This window comes from Gouania willdenowi, chromosome 8 (assembly GCF_900634775.1).
Source record: "Gouania willdenowi chromosome 8, fGouWil2.1, whole genome shotgun sequence".
In the NCBI taxonomy this organism is placed as follows: Eukaryota; Metazoa; Chordata; class Actinopteri; order Blenniiformes; family Gobiesocidae; genus Gouania; species Gouania willdenowi.
Window position 1 is genome coordinate 17814910 of NC_041051.1, and position 12437 is coordinate 17827346.

Sequence of the window (12437 nt, forward strand, 5' to 3'; positions counted from 1 at the left end):
ACACCTGAATAAAAGGTAAAAAAAAAGTGTCTATTTGTACGGTTGCTTTACGGATAACCCCCGGTGCTATTGGTACGGTTACCGAAGTACAGGTATGTAGCTTCTAGGTTAGGGTTAGGTTTAGGGTTAGGGTTAAGTTATGAACCCAATATCGTAACAGTTTTTAGGGTTAGGGTTACGGTTAGGTTTAGGGTAAGGTTTAGTCTTAGTCACGTAACCTAAACTGGCCAATGACTGACCTATCACGTGACCTAAACTGGCCAAATAGGGGCGTTGCGTACGGATTGAATGTTGGTATATTGATACGGCAACTGTACAGATAGCCACTGCCTAAAATGAATAATAATAACACATTAGTTTCAACCAGGTGTGTTGGAGCAGGGAGACGTCTAAAAGTCTCAGGAATCCAGCCCTCGAGGACTGGCGTTGCCCACCCCTGGTATAAAGGAAAGACCTTTATCCTGTCCCTGGTTTATGAGATTTCAATGGTTTCCCTGTGAGTCCTGTGCATTTCCTCCAACTAACCAGAAACATACAAGGTGAGATACCTTTATTCTCTCTATACAAGTAGACATAATCAATTGTGGTGTGATTTTTATAATTTTTTTTGTCTTGTGGCTACATTTGTGGTGTGATGATTCAAAAAATAAAGGTTATGTTTTTGCTAAATGCCTAGTTTTGGTGAAGCGGGCACTTGATATCCTTTGTTTATGATGTCATGGATAGATAGATAGGAAAAGAGACAAAGCCATTATTTAAAATGGGTTCAGTCCATTCACAGTTACAGGAAGAGTTTTCTTTACAGGTCATGGCAATGTCATATACATTTCTTTGTTGTCATGTTCCTTTGTTTGCATGTGCCCCATAAGGACTCTTGACTGTCATCACAAAGCCCACTTCATTGTTTAAATCTGTAAAGTAACGCAATGATTGCTCAGGCTTGTGGAGATAATTTTCAGACCTAAGGTTGACCTTCTTGCTTGATAACGTGATGTTGGTGTTTATCTTTGTTTTGTGTCAGTTTGCGTTTCTTCACTGTGAACATTTTTTTCACTAACGTGTGCGTGGGTGAGCTCATGAACAATGGTGAAGATCTAAAAAAAGGTGTGAAGAAGAAGTAGAAAAAGTACATCTTGTAACTTCCAGCAGCAACACTTTTCAACACCACGTTTCCTCTTATTTAACAGTTATGTAAACTATTGATAGATCTTTGTGTAAAACACATCAGACCTTCTGTCTTTTTATGTGGACTGTAAGCATTAAACTATGATCTGTCTAATGTACTTTTCTCTCAGTTTCCCAGTATTATATACTTCTAAATATAAAACAACTAACTAAGGCTTTTTGGTTTCATTCTTTCTAAAATCAAGCTCAACACTTATACCCATTGTTATATTGTCTCAGATACAGACAGTCAAAGGCAAAACCATATATATGTCATCATCATAGTGAGCAACAGCGTGCCCGTGGGAGCCTATATCAGCCAGAAAGACTCCAAAAAAATGGCCTGGCTTATAATGTACACACCCCATCTGAGTGAGCCCAGCAGAGGTGAAAGGGAAAGACAAACAGAGGAAGAGAGATGAATTAGACTACCTGTGCAAAAACAATATTTGGTAGCACTGCACTGTCATGAATGTCACACTAAATGAGCTTAGCATCCCCCTACCACGTATGCTCCCCACCCTAACAGAAACAGAAGTTAGTGGAACAAAACTGAAGCCAAATACTTAATGAGACTGTGTCAGAAGCATGACTCAGAGAGAGCGAGAGAGAGAGAAGAAGATAAGACAGAGAGAGAGAGAGAGAGATAAACTCCTCCCTCCAAAACAGTCATCTCAGGATGTCGACTCAGTTATGGAGCAAAGGCGATTTCAAGGAGACGAGGGGTAGGACGCACAGAGAAAGGGACATTGTGTGAAAATCTTTGCTGACTTCAGCATTTATTGTTGGCAACTACATATTTATAGCTACGAACTTGATGTACCATTTTTTTTTTCTTTTGGTAAATGTCAGCAAACTATTGGAAACAAAAAGCAGAGAAAAGTTGACTCAAGACCTTTGTGTTCTGGTGGTTTTACCTTCTCCAAAATGATCATGATGTGCAGGTGGACCCTCCTGATACAGAGTGAGTTAACTTGTTTATTTGTTTGTACATTGAGCGAACATTAAAAATCTGTTTTGAACAAACAGAATCAGGGCTTTTAGAGACATTGGCATATATTAGATTCAGTAACCTAAAGAAATCTGTAAGATAGTTAAAATTGTTTAACTTTTATTAGTTTGCATTTTTTTTTTATTCAAATGAAAAAGTGATACATTTTCATCAATCTACAGAAGTCATTCATTCTAATGCTTTATTAGGTTCACTACATTTACACTGTAAACCCAAACTTTCAAAAATAATTAAATAGATTAAGTAAATTTATACTAGAATTTATAGAAAAAGTTCTATTAACTTAATTATGTCAAGTTGGTGTAATATGTTCTTCATCTTTTTTGGTTTTTGTTTTTTGTTTATTTGTTTTTGCAACTTTAACTAATAATTTTTTAGTAAATTGAACTTTATTTTTTATAACTAAGCATATTTTTAACAACTTAAGTACAACTTAACAGAATTAAGTAATCACATGCTAATAATGATAAAGTTGTTTCAAATAGGGATTATTTAGAAATAAACTTAATTCATATAGACTTTAATTTAATTGTTATCAAAAATTACAAGTAGTCAGTCATCCAACCTATAAGTTCTGGAAAATTTGGACTTTTAAGTTAATCGTCTAAAACAAGGACAGTCGATAACCTTAATTTTATTAGCTCTGGTAACTTATTTGGGTTTACAGCATATCTAAAGCGGTGGTTCACAAACGTTTTGTGCCCAAGGCACACCAAAGAATAAGTAAAAATCTGAAGGCACACCTATTGTGCTAAATAGCCTTTATAACACGTCTTATCACTCATATCATGTATAATATCTGTAAATGTGCATAATTATTTACTCGTGCCAAATAAAATGTGACAAAGACAATTTTATTACTCATGAAATATTTATTAACGAAATATTTCAAATAAAAATTGTAGGTATAGAGTTTGCCTCTGTATTATGAAATGAGTGCATACAAAGTAGTAAATTAAAAAATAATTATTTTGTGTAGTATATTGCAATAATAATGTATGGTTGTCACAAAATCCGACGGCACACCCAGATTTCCCTCACGGCACACCGTTTGGGAACCACTGATCTAAAGCTTAACTTTAACGTGAGAAAAAGCTTGTGTAATCAAAAAGGGAAACTAGTATAGCATTTCTTTCATCAATACCATCAGCATTTATCAAAGGAATGAACACATGCTCTTTGCTTTCTTTGTGATATTTGTACACGATGAGCTCATCTCGTCTCACCCACGCTGCTCTGTGCTACAGCGACCACAGTGACCACAGTCACACTCAGATTTCCTGAGAGAACAACATGTATCACAAAGGCACCAAATAGCAACTGAAAGTTTTAGGAAAGCATAAAAAAGGAAGGTTGTGATTACAAAGTGTGTTCTGGTTTGTTTTATTTGTCTTTGTTTTGAGAACACATGACTTTATCATCAGCTGATGCAGATATTTGGTTGGTTTTTGAAGTTATTTTACAATCCTTCACTTTTTGATTTTGTAGTTTTGATCTTGTTGTTGTTATTGTTAAACCTATAAGATTAGATCTGTTTTAATCTTTTTTTGTAATAGCAGTGTCACGCTCTACAACGGTGCCAATTTATCAGTGTGGGACAATAAGTATCATGTTCGGGGTTTGTTATTTGTTGTGTTTTCTTAAATATATCATTTGATATGTTTATCTGACAAAAGTCCAAAGTTGGATATCCTAACTGTTTTGATGTAGCGTATTACAGGAAGCCTCAGCGGTCCTATACTCTGTATTCCCACAGACCATGTGTGCTCTGATTGTGTCATGCCAATGTGTGTTTCCTCGCTCCATAGGAAGCACACTTCTCTCGCTGATAAATGTGAATTATTGCGCAGATGTGTTCTAAACAATTTTGGGAAATGTGCCAAGAGTATGAGCACATCGGCTGAATCCGTTTATGAATCTCATTTCTGTTGTTGTGGTCAGTGGTGTTTTAGGTGTACCGCTGAAACCAACAACATTCTCAAATGGCACAAGCTGACAGTTCCCCTTCTTGCTTTTTCAGCTTTGTTTCTCTTGAACGTTACCGTCAAGGCACAAGAAGAGTGTCCTGTGGGTTTCAGTTATGTGAAGCCAGACTGCGTTGGTATGGCAAAACTTTCTTACACTTCAAAAACCTTCAAATGAAGTGATTAATCTCTTTAATATTCTGTCCTTTAAACAAGACGATGATGAATGTGAAGAGTCTGAGTATGAGGATTATATTGGACCGTGTGGAGAAAATGCCATCTGTGTGAACACAAATGGGGGCTTCCACTGCCAGTGTGAGGAAGGTTTGATTTCAACTGATGGGACAGTAACGTTTTCAGCCAAAACATCTGCTACATGTAAAGGTAATCTATTTGTTTTATTGAAGGCAAAGGCCATCAAGTTTGGTTTGATGAATGCTTAGGCTATTTGAGTTGTTCTCTTATTGTCTGCTCGCAGATATCAATGAGTGTACGGACATGGAAAATATTTGTGGACCAAATGCAGCATGTTTCAACACAATTCCAAACTATTCCTGCTTCTGCAATGAAGGATTTATTTCTTCTACTGGAGTGGAAACATTTCGTCACGGAGACAACGTAACATGTAGAGGTGATAATCGGTTCCTTTTTTTTGGGGGGGGGGGGGTCTGATGTTTGACAGTTCCCCTTCACAACTACTTTGGCACTTTTCTTCATGCCCATTTAGATATTGATGATTGTCAGGAAGAAATGGACAGATGTGGTCAGCATGCATCATGTGTCAATACGCCAGGCAGTTATTACTGTGTCTGCAGAGCTGGTTTCGAAACAAAATCTGGTGCATTGCACTTCTCTGATCATCTGGACTCATGTGAAGGTGAGTACTGCGGATTAGGGGTCACGATACGATCAGTGATACAAAGCTCACGATAACAATTATCTCACGATATGACAATACTGCGATTATTGGTATATTGGTCAGAAATCCATCTACCATAATCAATGACATAACAAGAAGAAGAAAAAAAGTGAAAAAATGCAATTTTTATATTATATCCTCCGAAAGACAATAAATTGAAAAAGTGTCCTATGAACAGCGACACATTTCTGTAAATAAGTGTCAACATATCAACGTAAACGAATAAGTATCTCCAATAGTGCTGTCTGTAAACAAAAAACAGGATTTTTTTTTTACCATGACACGATTATAGTGCAATATTCCAGTAAACAAATATTGGTTCCTTCAACAGTGACAAATTTCTGTGAAGACCTACCTGCACATTTTTGTGAAAAAGCAGAAAAGGTTTTGAATGAAATCAATACTTAGCGTGAGCATATTGATAATCGATCGTACAAAAAAATATGCGCTATATCGCCGTATTGCGGTATTGTCACACTCATACTGTGGATGAGGTTTTTCTAGGTGATGTAACCAAGTTATCATTAGAGGCAGGCGACCTAAGCTGCCAGGAACCTAATGTTATCCTGCGTGTTCTTTTTCTTCAGAAAAAGAAGAAGAAATCATACTTCCCATGCGTGAACAATAGCTAAATTTTACACAAAGGTCCAGTCCAATGCCAGATTGTTTCAGCTGCAAAAACAGCCAAATAGTCTTAAAGGTGACACTACAGGAAGTCTCTAAAGTAAAAAATCATAAAATGATTTGCAACTTTCACCAAAATGTAGCCCCACTACTGAAACATCTCATGTACATTACCTATTGCAAATTATAAAGTCAATTACTATATTATTGTTTTGTTTTTTTTTAAAAAACTGCAAAATGTATTAAACCTATCTCCGCCCACAATTTTTGCTCAGTTGACCACAAACTTGCTAAAACCACATCTTCAGACGGTCCAACACAAACAAACACAGATTTGTGTGTGTCAAAAGGTCAATACACGTACAATTCTTGCTAAATATACATTTTCAATGTACATTTAAAAATTCAAACATTTAGTGAGTCATTCTAGATGATTTTGGGAAAAAACAGAATTTTATCTCAAAAAGCTGATTCTTTTTTTGTTTTTTTTGGGGGGGGGGGGGGTTACAGCATTTAAAATTTCACTCTCATGCAACATTTTAGAATCAATGCAAAAATAGCATTTTTAACCATCAGTTTTTTGTCTTATAGAGCTAATTAATCATTGTAAAAAACAAACTACCAAAAACCCCAATGGACTGGATGAATGCACTATGTGGTGTTTTCAGATAATTTTTCCTTAGAATTTCTTTTTTGACAGCTGTTTGAAAACTTCCTATAAATATAATAAGCACCATTGGAATAATTTCTTAAATGTTGTTTATCAATTATATGTCTTCAAGGATAACCAGACTATTTAAGATGTTATTCCCTCCAAGTTAAAAGACAGAAAATACCATCCATTTTTTTGTTTTGTATTGCAAGTGAGGAAAGGGAAACTTTTTCTAGCTTCTCAGGAAAAAAATAAAAAAATATGCCCCTTCACCTGCCATGGCCTTGCATTTATGTTGTTTTTTTTTTACTACAATTAGGCTGCATGGTGCATCCCAAACTTTTTTCTGTCATTGTTACAATAGAGAGACTTGATGACACGATAAAAACCTTTTTCCTCTCATTTGTTTCTATCTTAGACGTATGTTTGATTAATGAGACACTCTGCGGGAATGGAACCTGCCACCAAGGACCTCAAGGCCATTACTGTAAATGCCACTTGGGCAACACTAACTATGGCAATTCGAAGACCCGCTGTACCTGTAAGAATAACTTTTTCTAGACCAAATATCTGGAAAAAATGTTATAATGTTGTAAATAATCAGCAGGCCCAGTAATCAGCGACTTAACTCATTGTTTTCTCAGCACTGGAGTGTGATCATTACAAAAACGTCAACAATTTGAGAGAGGTATCTACGATATATCTTATGCAATTTACCAAAAGTCCATTCAGCAGAATGTTAGCTGAGCCTCATCCTGTCCACATTTCTCCTCAAGGACTATGTCTTGGCACATGACCTCATAAAGGATCTCTTGAGAAAGTGTCAGAAACTTACAGAGAATAAGGATCCAGTGGACATGGATGGGGAAAAACAACTCAAGGTATGATTATAGAAATAGAATTCATAAAAGCGGGAGGTTTATAATATCTGGAACCAAAACAGGAAGTTCTGTCTCTAAGCTTCTTCAAATGGGTGTTCAGATGTCCTCTGTATCGCCTTGTACACTGTTTATGGTGACCTTGGGTGGCATGGAGACTGAAAGTCTCCTTCTCTCTTGACGCCATTTCTTGTTTCCTTTCCATTTTGTCACTCCTCCACTCTTGTACTGTGACTGTAGAGGCTGCTGGCTATGATAGATGAAGTCTTGTCCAGTGGAGTCTTCAAAAATAACAGACAAATCTCAAACTTTCTGGACTTGGTTGAGATAAGTCTCATGATTATAGGACCCTTCCTGATGCCCCCTGGGACACACAGATTCTCCAATTACTCAGGTGAAAATGTCTATTAATTATAGAATATTAACCCATAAATACCTTCTCTAACAGTTGCGCACATTGCAGCTTTTTGTTGTTTGTTTTTTTTTTTTTCAAAAGTTCTTCTGTCTATGTCCTTCAGAGCTAGACTTCCAGATCCACAAGGGGCCTGTCCGACCTCAAGGACCAACACTCTTTCATCCGAGCATTCGCATGTGGACATCTACCTGGAAACAGCAGCTGGAAATCCATTGCATTATCCAGGTAAGTAGATGAAACATTTCAAGAGGATACTCTATTTAAGTCTACTTATGACAGTTTTGTCATTTCACTTATGTTACAGGTTTCACAACAGTCTCTTTGCTGAGCTACTTAAACCTTGAGAGGTCTGGAAAAGACTACGTTAGTGGAGTGAACCAGCAAACGGGTCAAGTTTCAAAGTAAACTCAAAAGTGTGGTGATGGTCTCTATAAGCAATAGAAATACAAGCCACCTCAAAGAGCCAGTAAATATTACTCTATATACCATCTTGTACAGTAAATCACCCATTGTGCTCTGCATTTTTAGCTTGTAAGTGATATGAAATAAAAACTTTAACAAACTTTCAGGAATCTGTGGTGCAATTATTTTATTTTTTTTTGTATTACAGTTCGAATCAACTTCCCACACTTGTGTGTTTGGAATGCTTCCATGGAAGGAGGAGCATGGTCGACTCGAGGCTGCAAGCTGTAGAGTCAAACCACAAAGTTCACTGTGTGTTCCTGCACCCACCGAGCAGCTTTGCAGTGCTCATGACACTTTTATGACATGGAGGTTTGAACTCTCTCATGGACAAAGGATTGAACCTGCAGCTCAGTTGATTTTCTGTGTATTGAAATTGTGTTATCCTTTTTTGTTTTCTCTCAGGACGTATTTGAGCTGCAGCTGATCACCTACATAGGACTGACGCTCTCGCTGATTTGCCTGTTTTTTCTGCATTTTGACTTTCTCAATGATTCGAATCGATTCAAAATCCCAGAACAACCATCCACCTGCACCTTTGTGTCAGCCTCTTCATTGCCATTCTCATCTTTCTCACGTGTATATCTGCAACAAAAAACCAGGTTAAAAGAAATAATAGTAACATTTTCTAGAAATCTAATAACTTTCTTAACAGCTAACTCATTTGTGCACCTTTCCCCACAGTTTGCCTGTGCAGTGATAGCAGCTTTGCTACATTTCTTCTTCCTGGCATCATTTTGTTGGATGTGTCTTGAAGGAATACAACTTTTCAGGATGGTTGTATTGGTGTTCAACACGAACTTCAAACCTCTTTACATGTTTGCTGGTGGCTACGGCGTCCCTGCTATAATTGTTGGCATCTCTGCATTGGTTAATGCCAAAGGATATGGAACCCCCAAATAGTAAAGTATTTTGTGTTGAATTCAACATGATTTATTTAGACTGAATTATTTAGACTGAATTTTAGACTGAATTTCTCCTGACTAACTCATGAATCCTATATTTCAGTTGTGGCTAAATCTTGAAATCATATGGAGTTTCTTTGGTCCTGCTTGTATCATCATCATTGTGAGTATTTCACAAAAATAGTTAATGAGGGTTTTTAAAATTTACTGCAGTTTCTTAAAATGTTTTTTTTTTTTTTAATTCTTTTAGGTAAAACATTTCTTTTTTTCTTATCACTGTGTGGAAGCTGGCACAGAAGTTGGTCAAGTTTAAACCCGGACCTGAATAACTGGCAGAAAATAAAGTACGTAACCATGGGCTTCAGAGCTTCACACATGACCTCATTCTACAGAACAGGGGTGTCAAACTTATTTTAGTTCAGGGGCCAATTACAGACCACAGTGGACCACAGATTTTAGTGTGCGAAAACGAACAACTTTCAACAGCAATGTGCCCAAGTTTGCACTTCCAGTATAAATATGACATGAAGTATAAAAGGCATCAACAATATCTAAGCAATAATTGACAGATACTTAAATGTCCTTTGATTTCTTTATTTTTGGCCAATTTTTATTTAATTTGAGGAGATTTTGTGGAACAATTTAGGAAACATTATGGGGCGCCGTTTGTAAAGTTATGCAACATTTAGCAACAAACCACATTTAAAAAAAACGTGTGAATTTTTTTTTACGTTACTTTTGACCAGATTTACAGCAATATTTGTGAAATTTGTAATATTTATTTTCTCGTAAAAAAAAAGAATGTTCATGTTAAATCTAAATGTTAGATATGAATTCTAAATATAAATGTTAAATGTTGAATGTTAAATTCTAAATGTTTAAAATATGGTTTGTTGCTAAATATTTAAAAAAAGTTGCTGTTTATTTCAGCATGCACAACTTTACAATCCGCCGCCCCATGAAAAAATTGCAGGATTTTGGAAACATTTTGAGTTTTTTTCTACGACAATGATTCATGTTTTCTCTGTTGTTTTCACTTCCTTCTGCGGGCAGAATCGGATGTTCTGAAGGGCCAGATTTGGCCCCCGGGCCTTCAGTTTGGCACATTTGCTACAGACAAACAAAGTGATAAAATGTAATAGAGCTATGTCTTGTGCGTATATATAAGCAGTTCTTCATCATTGACAACTTTGACTTTAGTGGAATCCCTTTAGTTCCTGTTGGTGTGATTCTGTAATGACGTGTCTCTGTCGCCCCCTACAGGACATTTACATCACTGCTGTGGCTCAGCTGTGTGTCCTTGGTACAATGTGGATCTTTGGTTGTTTCCAGTTGAAGGGAGCTCAGTAGTCATATCTTACCTTTTCACCCTCTTTGGGAGCCTTCAGGGGGTGATGCTCTTCTTCATGCACTGTCTGCTCTCCAAGCAGGTTTGTTGCATCATACACAACATCAAAAAACCCTAATCAATATCTTCCTGATATCCAGATCATGTTGTATCCCTGCTTTAGGTGAGGGATGAGTACGCAAACATCCTTTGCAGATTTTGTGCATCACAAAGAAACCCTACTCAGAGTTCAGCCACTCCAGCAAAGCACATGTGAGTTTGAATTTTTTCTCTTGCTACATTGAGTGTTTATTCCGGTTGATTGTTATTTCCGAGGTTAATGTACATTACATATACACATGACTCTTTTCATGCTAACATACTTTCATATACAGTATACATAAACTCTAAAAGGAGTGGGAGGAAGTACACCTATAAGTTCCCACCCCTGTAATTATCATAATTCAAAACAATTCAATCAACTAAACTACAATCATACTAAACTTTAGAGTTGCTTAATTCAGTATGTAGCAGGAAAGAAGATAGTTTTTGAATTTGAATGGTATTTCTGAGAGATTATTTCCTCCAAACTAATTATTATTATTGAATGAATCCTATTGTTTCACAATTTCTGTTGAAGCTGCATGCTTCCTTTGTTAATAATGGCTGAGTGGACTGTTTCTCTCTCTCTTTCCAGACTTCCAAGAGCTCGCATGACACAGGGGAGTCACACATATGAAGAGCTAAAGCAACTTGTTTACCTACAATCTCCTGATGTAAGCTCAAGGCTAAACGCGTGCATGCTTTAGTGCAAAATTGGTTAATTTCTCTTGTTTTTTTGTTTTTTTATTTGTTTTGTTTTGTTGTTTTTTTTCAATTTGTTGACATTTTCTTATATGATCTGACCAAAACTTGAAAACTAGCACAAGATGTGGTCATTCTCTACCGATAATAGTGCGCCCAAAATTACTTTTGATCTATTTAATATTAGTTAATTAATGTTGAGATATGTTTTAATGACCATTGCCCACATGGACATGTGTATATACTGCAGAACAATGTATAAAGTTATGATATTGATAATTACATGGCTGTACATATACAAGTCATTTCTCGTGTGTCTGTGTTAGTTTTAAAACTGGGATCTTGGTTTTGGAAATTATTTAAACTATTTACTAAAATACTGATAATTAGTGCATCTTAATCACATTTATTGTTGAACCTTGTTCCTGATCTTAGTTGATCAAAAGAATTGTAATGATGTTCTCTACTCTTAATTATGCCAGCTATTGTTGTAACATATTTCATGTTCTTAGGAGTGCTTTTTATGCCACATTGGTACTCTCATGTGCTTTCTTTTTCTGATATCTGTATGTAATGAATGGTGACATTAAAATATTTCATTTCATCTGACAAATTAAAATGATAAATTCATTTATTTTTGGTTTAATGAGAACATTTACCTTTGCAAACAACACAAACAAAACAGCAAACAGGGCAAACTACAGGGGGTAAACCAATGTGGAATCATGTCTCCTAACATTTTACACACACACACACACACACACACACACACACACACTATAGTCTAAAAGAAGGATTTTGAAATCATTTTTGGCCTGTTTAGCATTAAAACAAAGCTTAAAAGGATCTGAAATTACTTAACACAGAGCAAACCATGCTCACTTTTAGAATTTTTACAACTTCATGACAACTAATACTCCGATTAGTGTTGCTGTAAGCACACGTGTCAAACTCATGGCCCGAGGTCCAAATCCGGCCCTTTGGGGCATCCAATTCGGTCCGTATGAGAAAGTGAAAATGACAAAGAAAACATGAATCAATGTGTATATGTAACTCAACAATATTTGCAGGGGCTCACAGTTTTTCTGGTGCTCAATTTGTATGATTGTAGTCATTTTTATTTTTATTTTTTTTAATGCTTTGTTGCATTAATTAACAAGCAAAATGTCAATTTCACAGACATCAAAAGTACGCTGCATTTTTTGTATAAATAACACAAAACAGACAAAAACAGAACAAAAATAAATAAATAAATATGGGATAAATAAAAAGTGTAAGTGCCTTTTTGTCACACATCCTTTAATGAATTTA

The 12437-nt window shown here is 36.1% G+C and overlaps 1 protein-coding gene across 1 annotated transcript; it reads left to right on the plus strand.

The window, feature by feature from the left end:
- Positions 1–1813: 1813 nt before the first annotated feature.
- LOC114468214 (adhesion G protein-coupled receptor E1-like) lies at positions 1814–11756 on the plus strand. The gene is given in 25 exon segments (XM_028454980.1): positions 1814–2128; positions 4197–4277; positions 4357–4524; positions 4619–4771; positions 4868–5017; positions 6754–6876; positions 6980–7023; positions 7112–7216; positions 7454–7607; positions 7732–7776; positions 7779–7853; positions 7933–8005; positions 8007–8125; positions 8239–8402; positions 8496–8555; positions 8557–8589; positions 8591–8692; positions 8775–8990; positions 9096–9164; positions 9253–9294; positions 9296–9349; positions 10268–10325; positions 10328–10425; positions 10507–10595; positions 11020–11756. Coding segments are annotated over 25 exon segments (2424 nt in total). The 5' UTR covers positions 1814–2091; the 3' UTR covers positions 11132–11756.
- Positions 11757–12437: the final 681 nt, after the last annotated feature.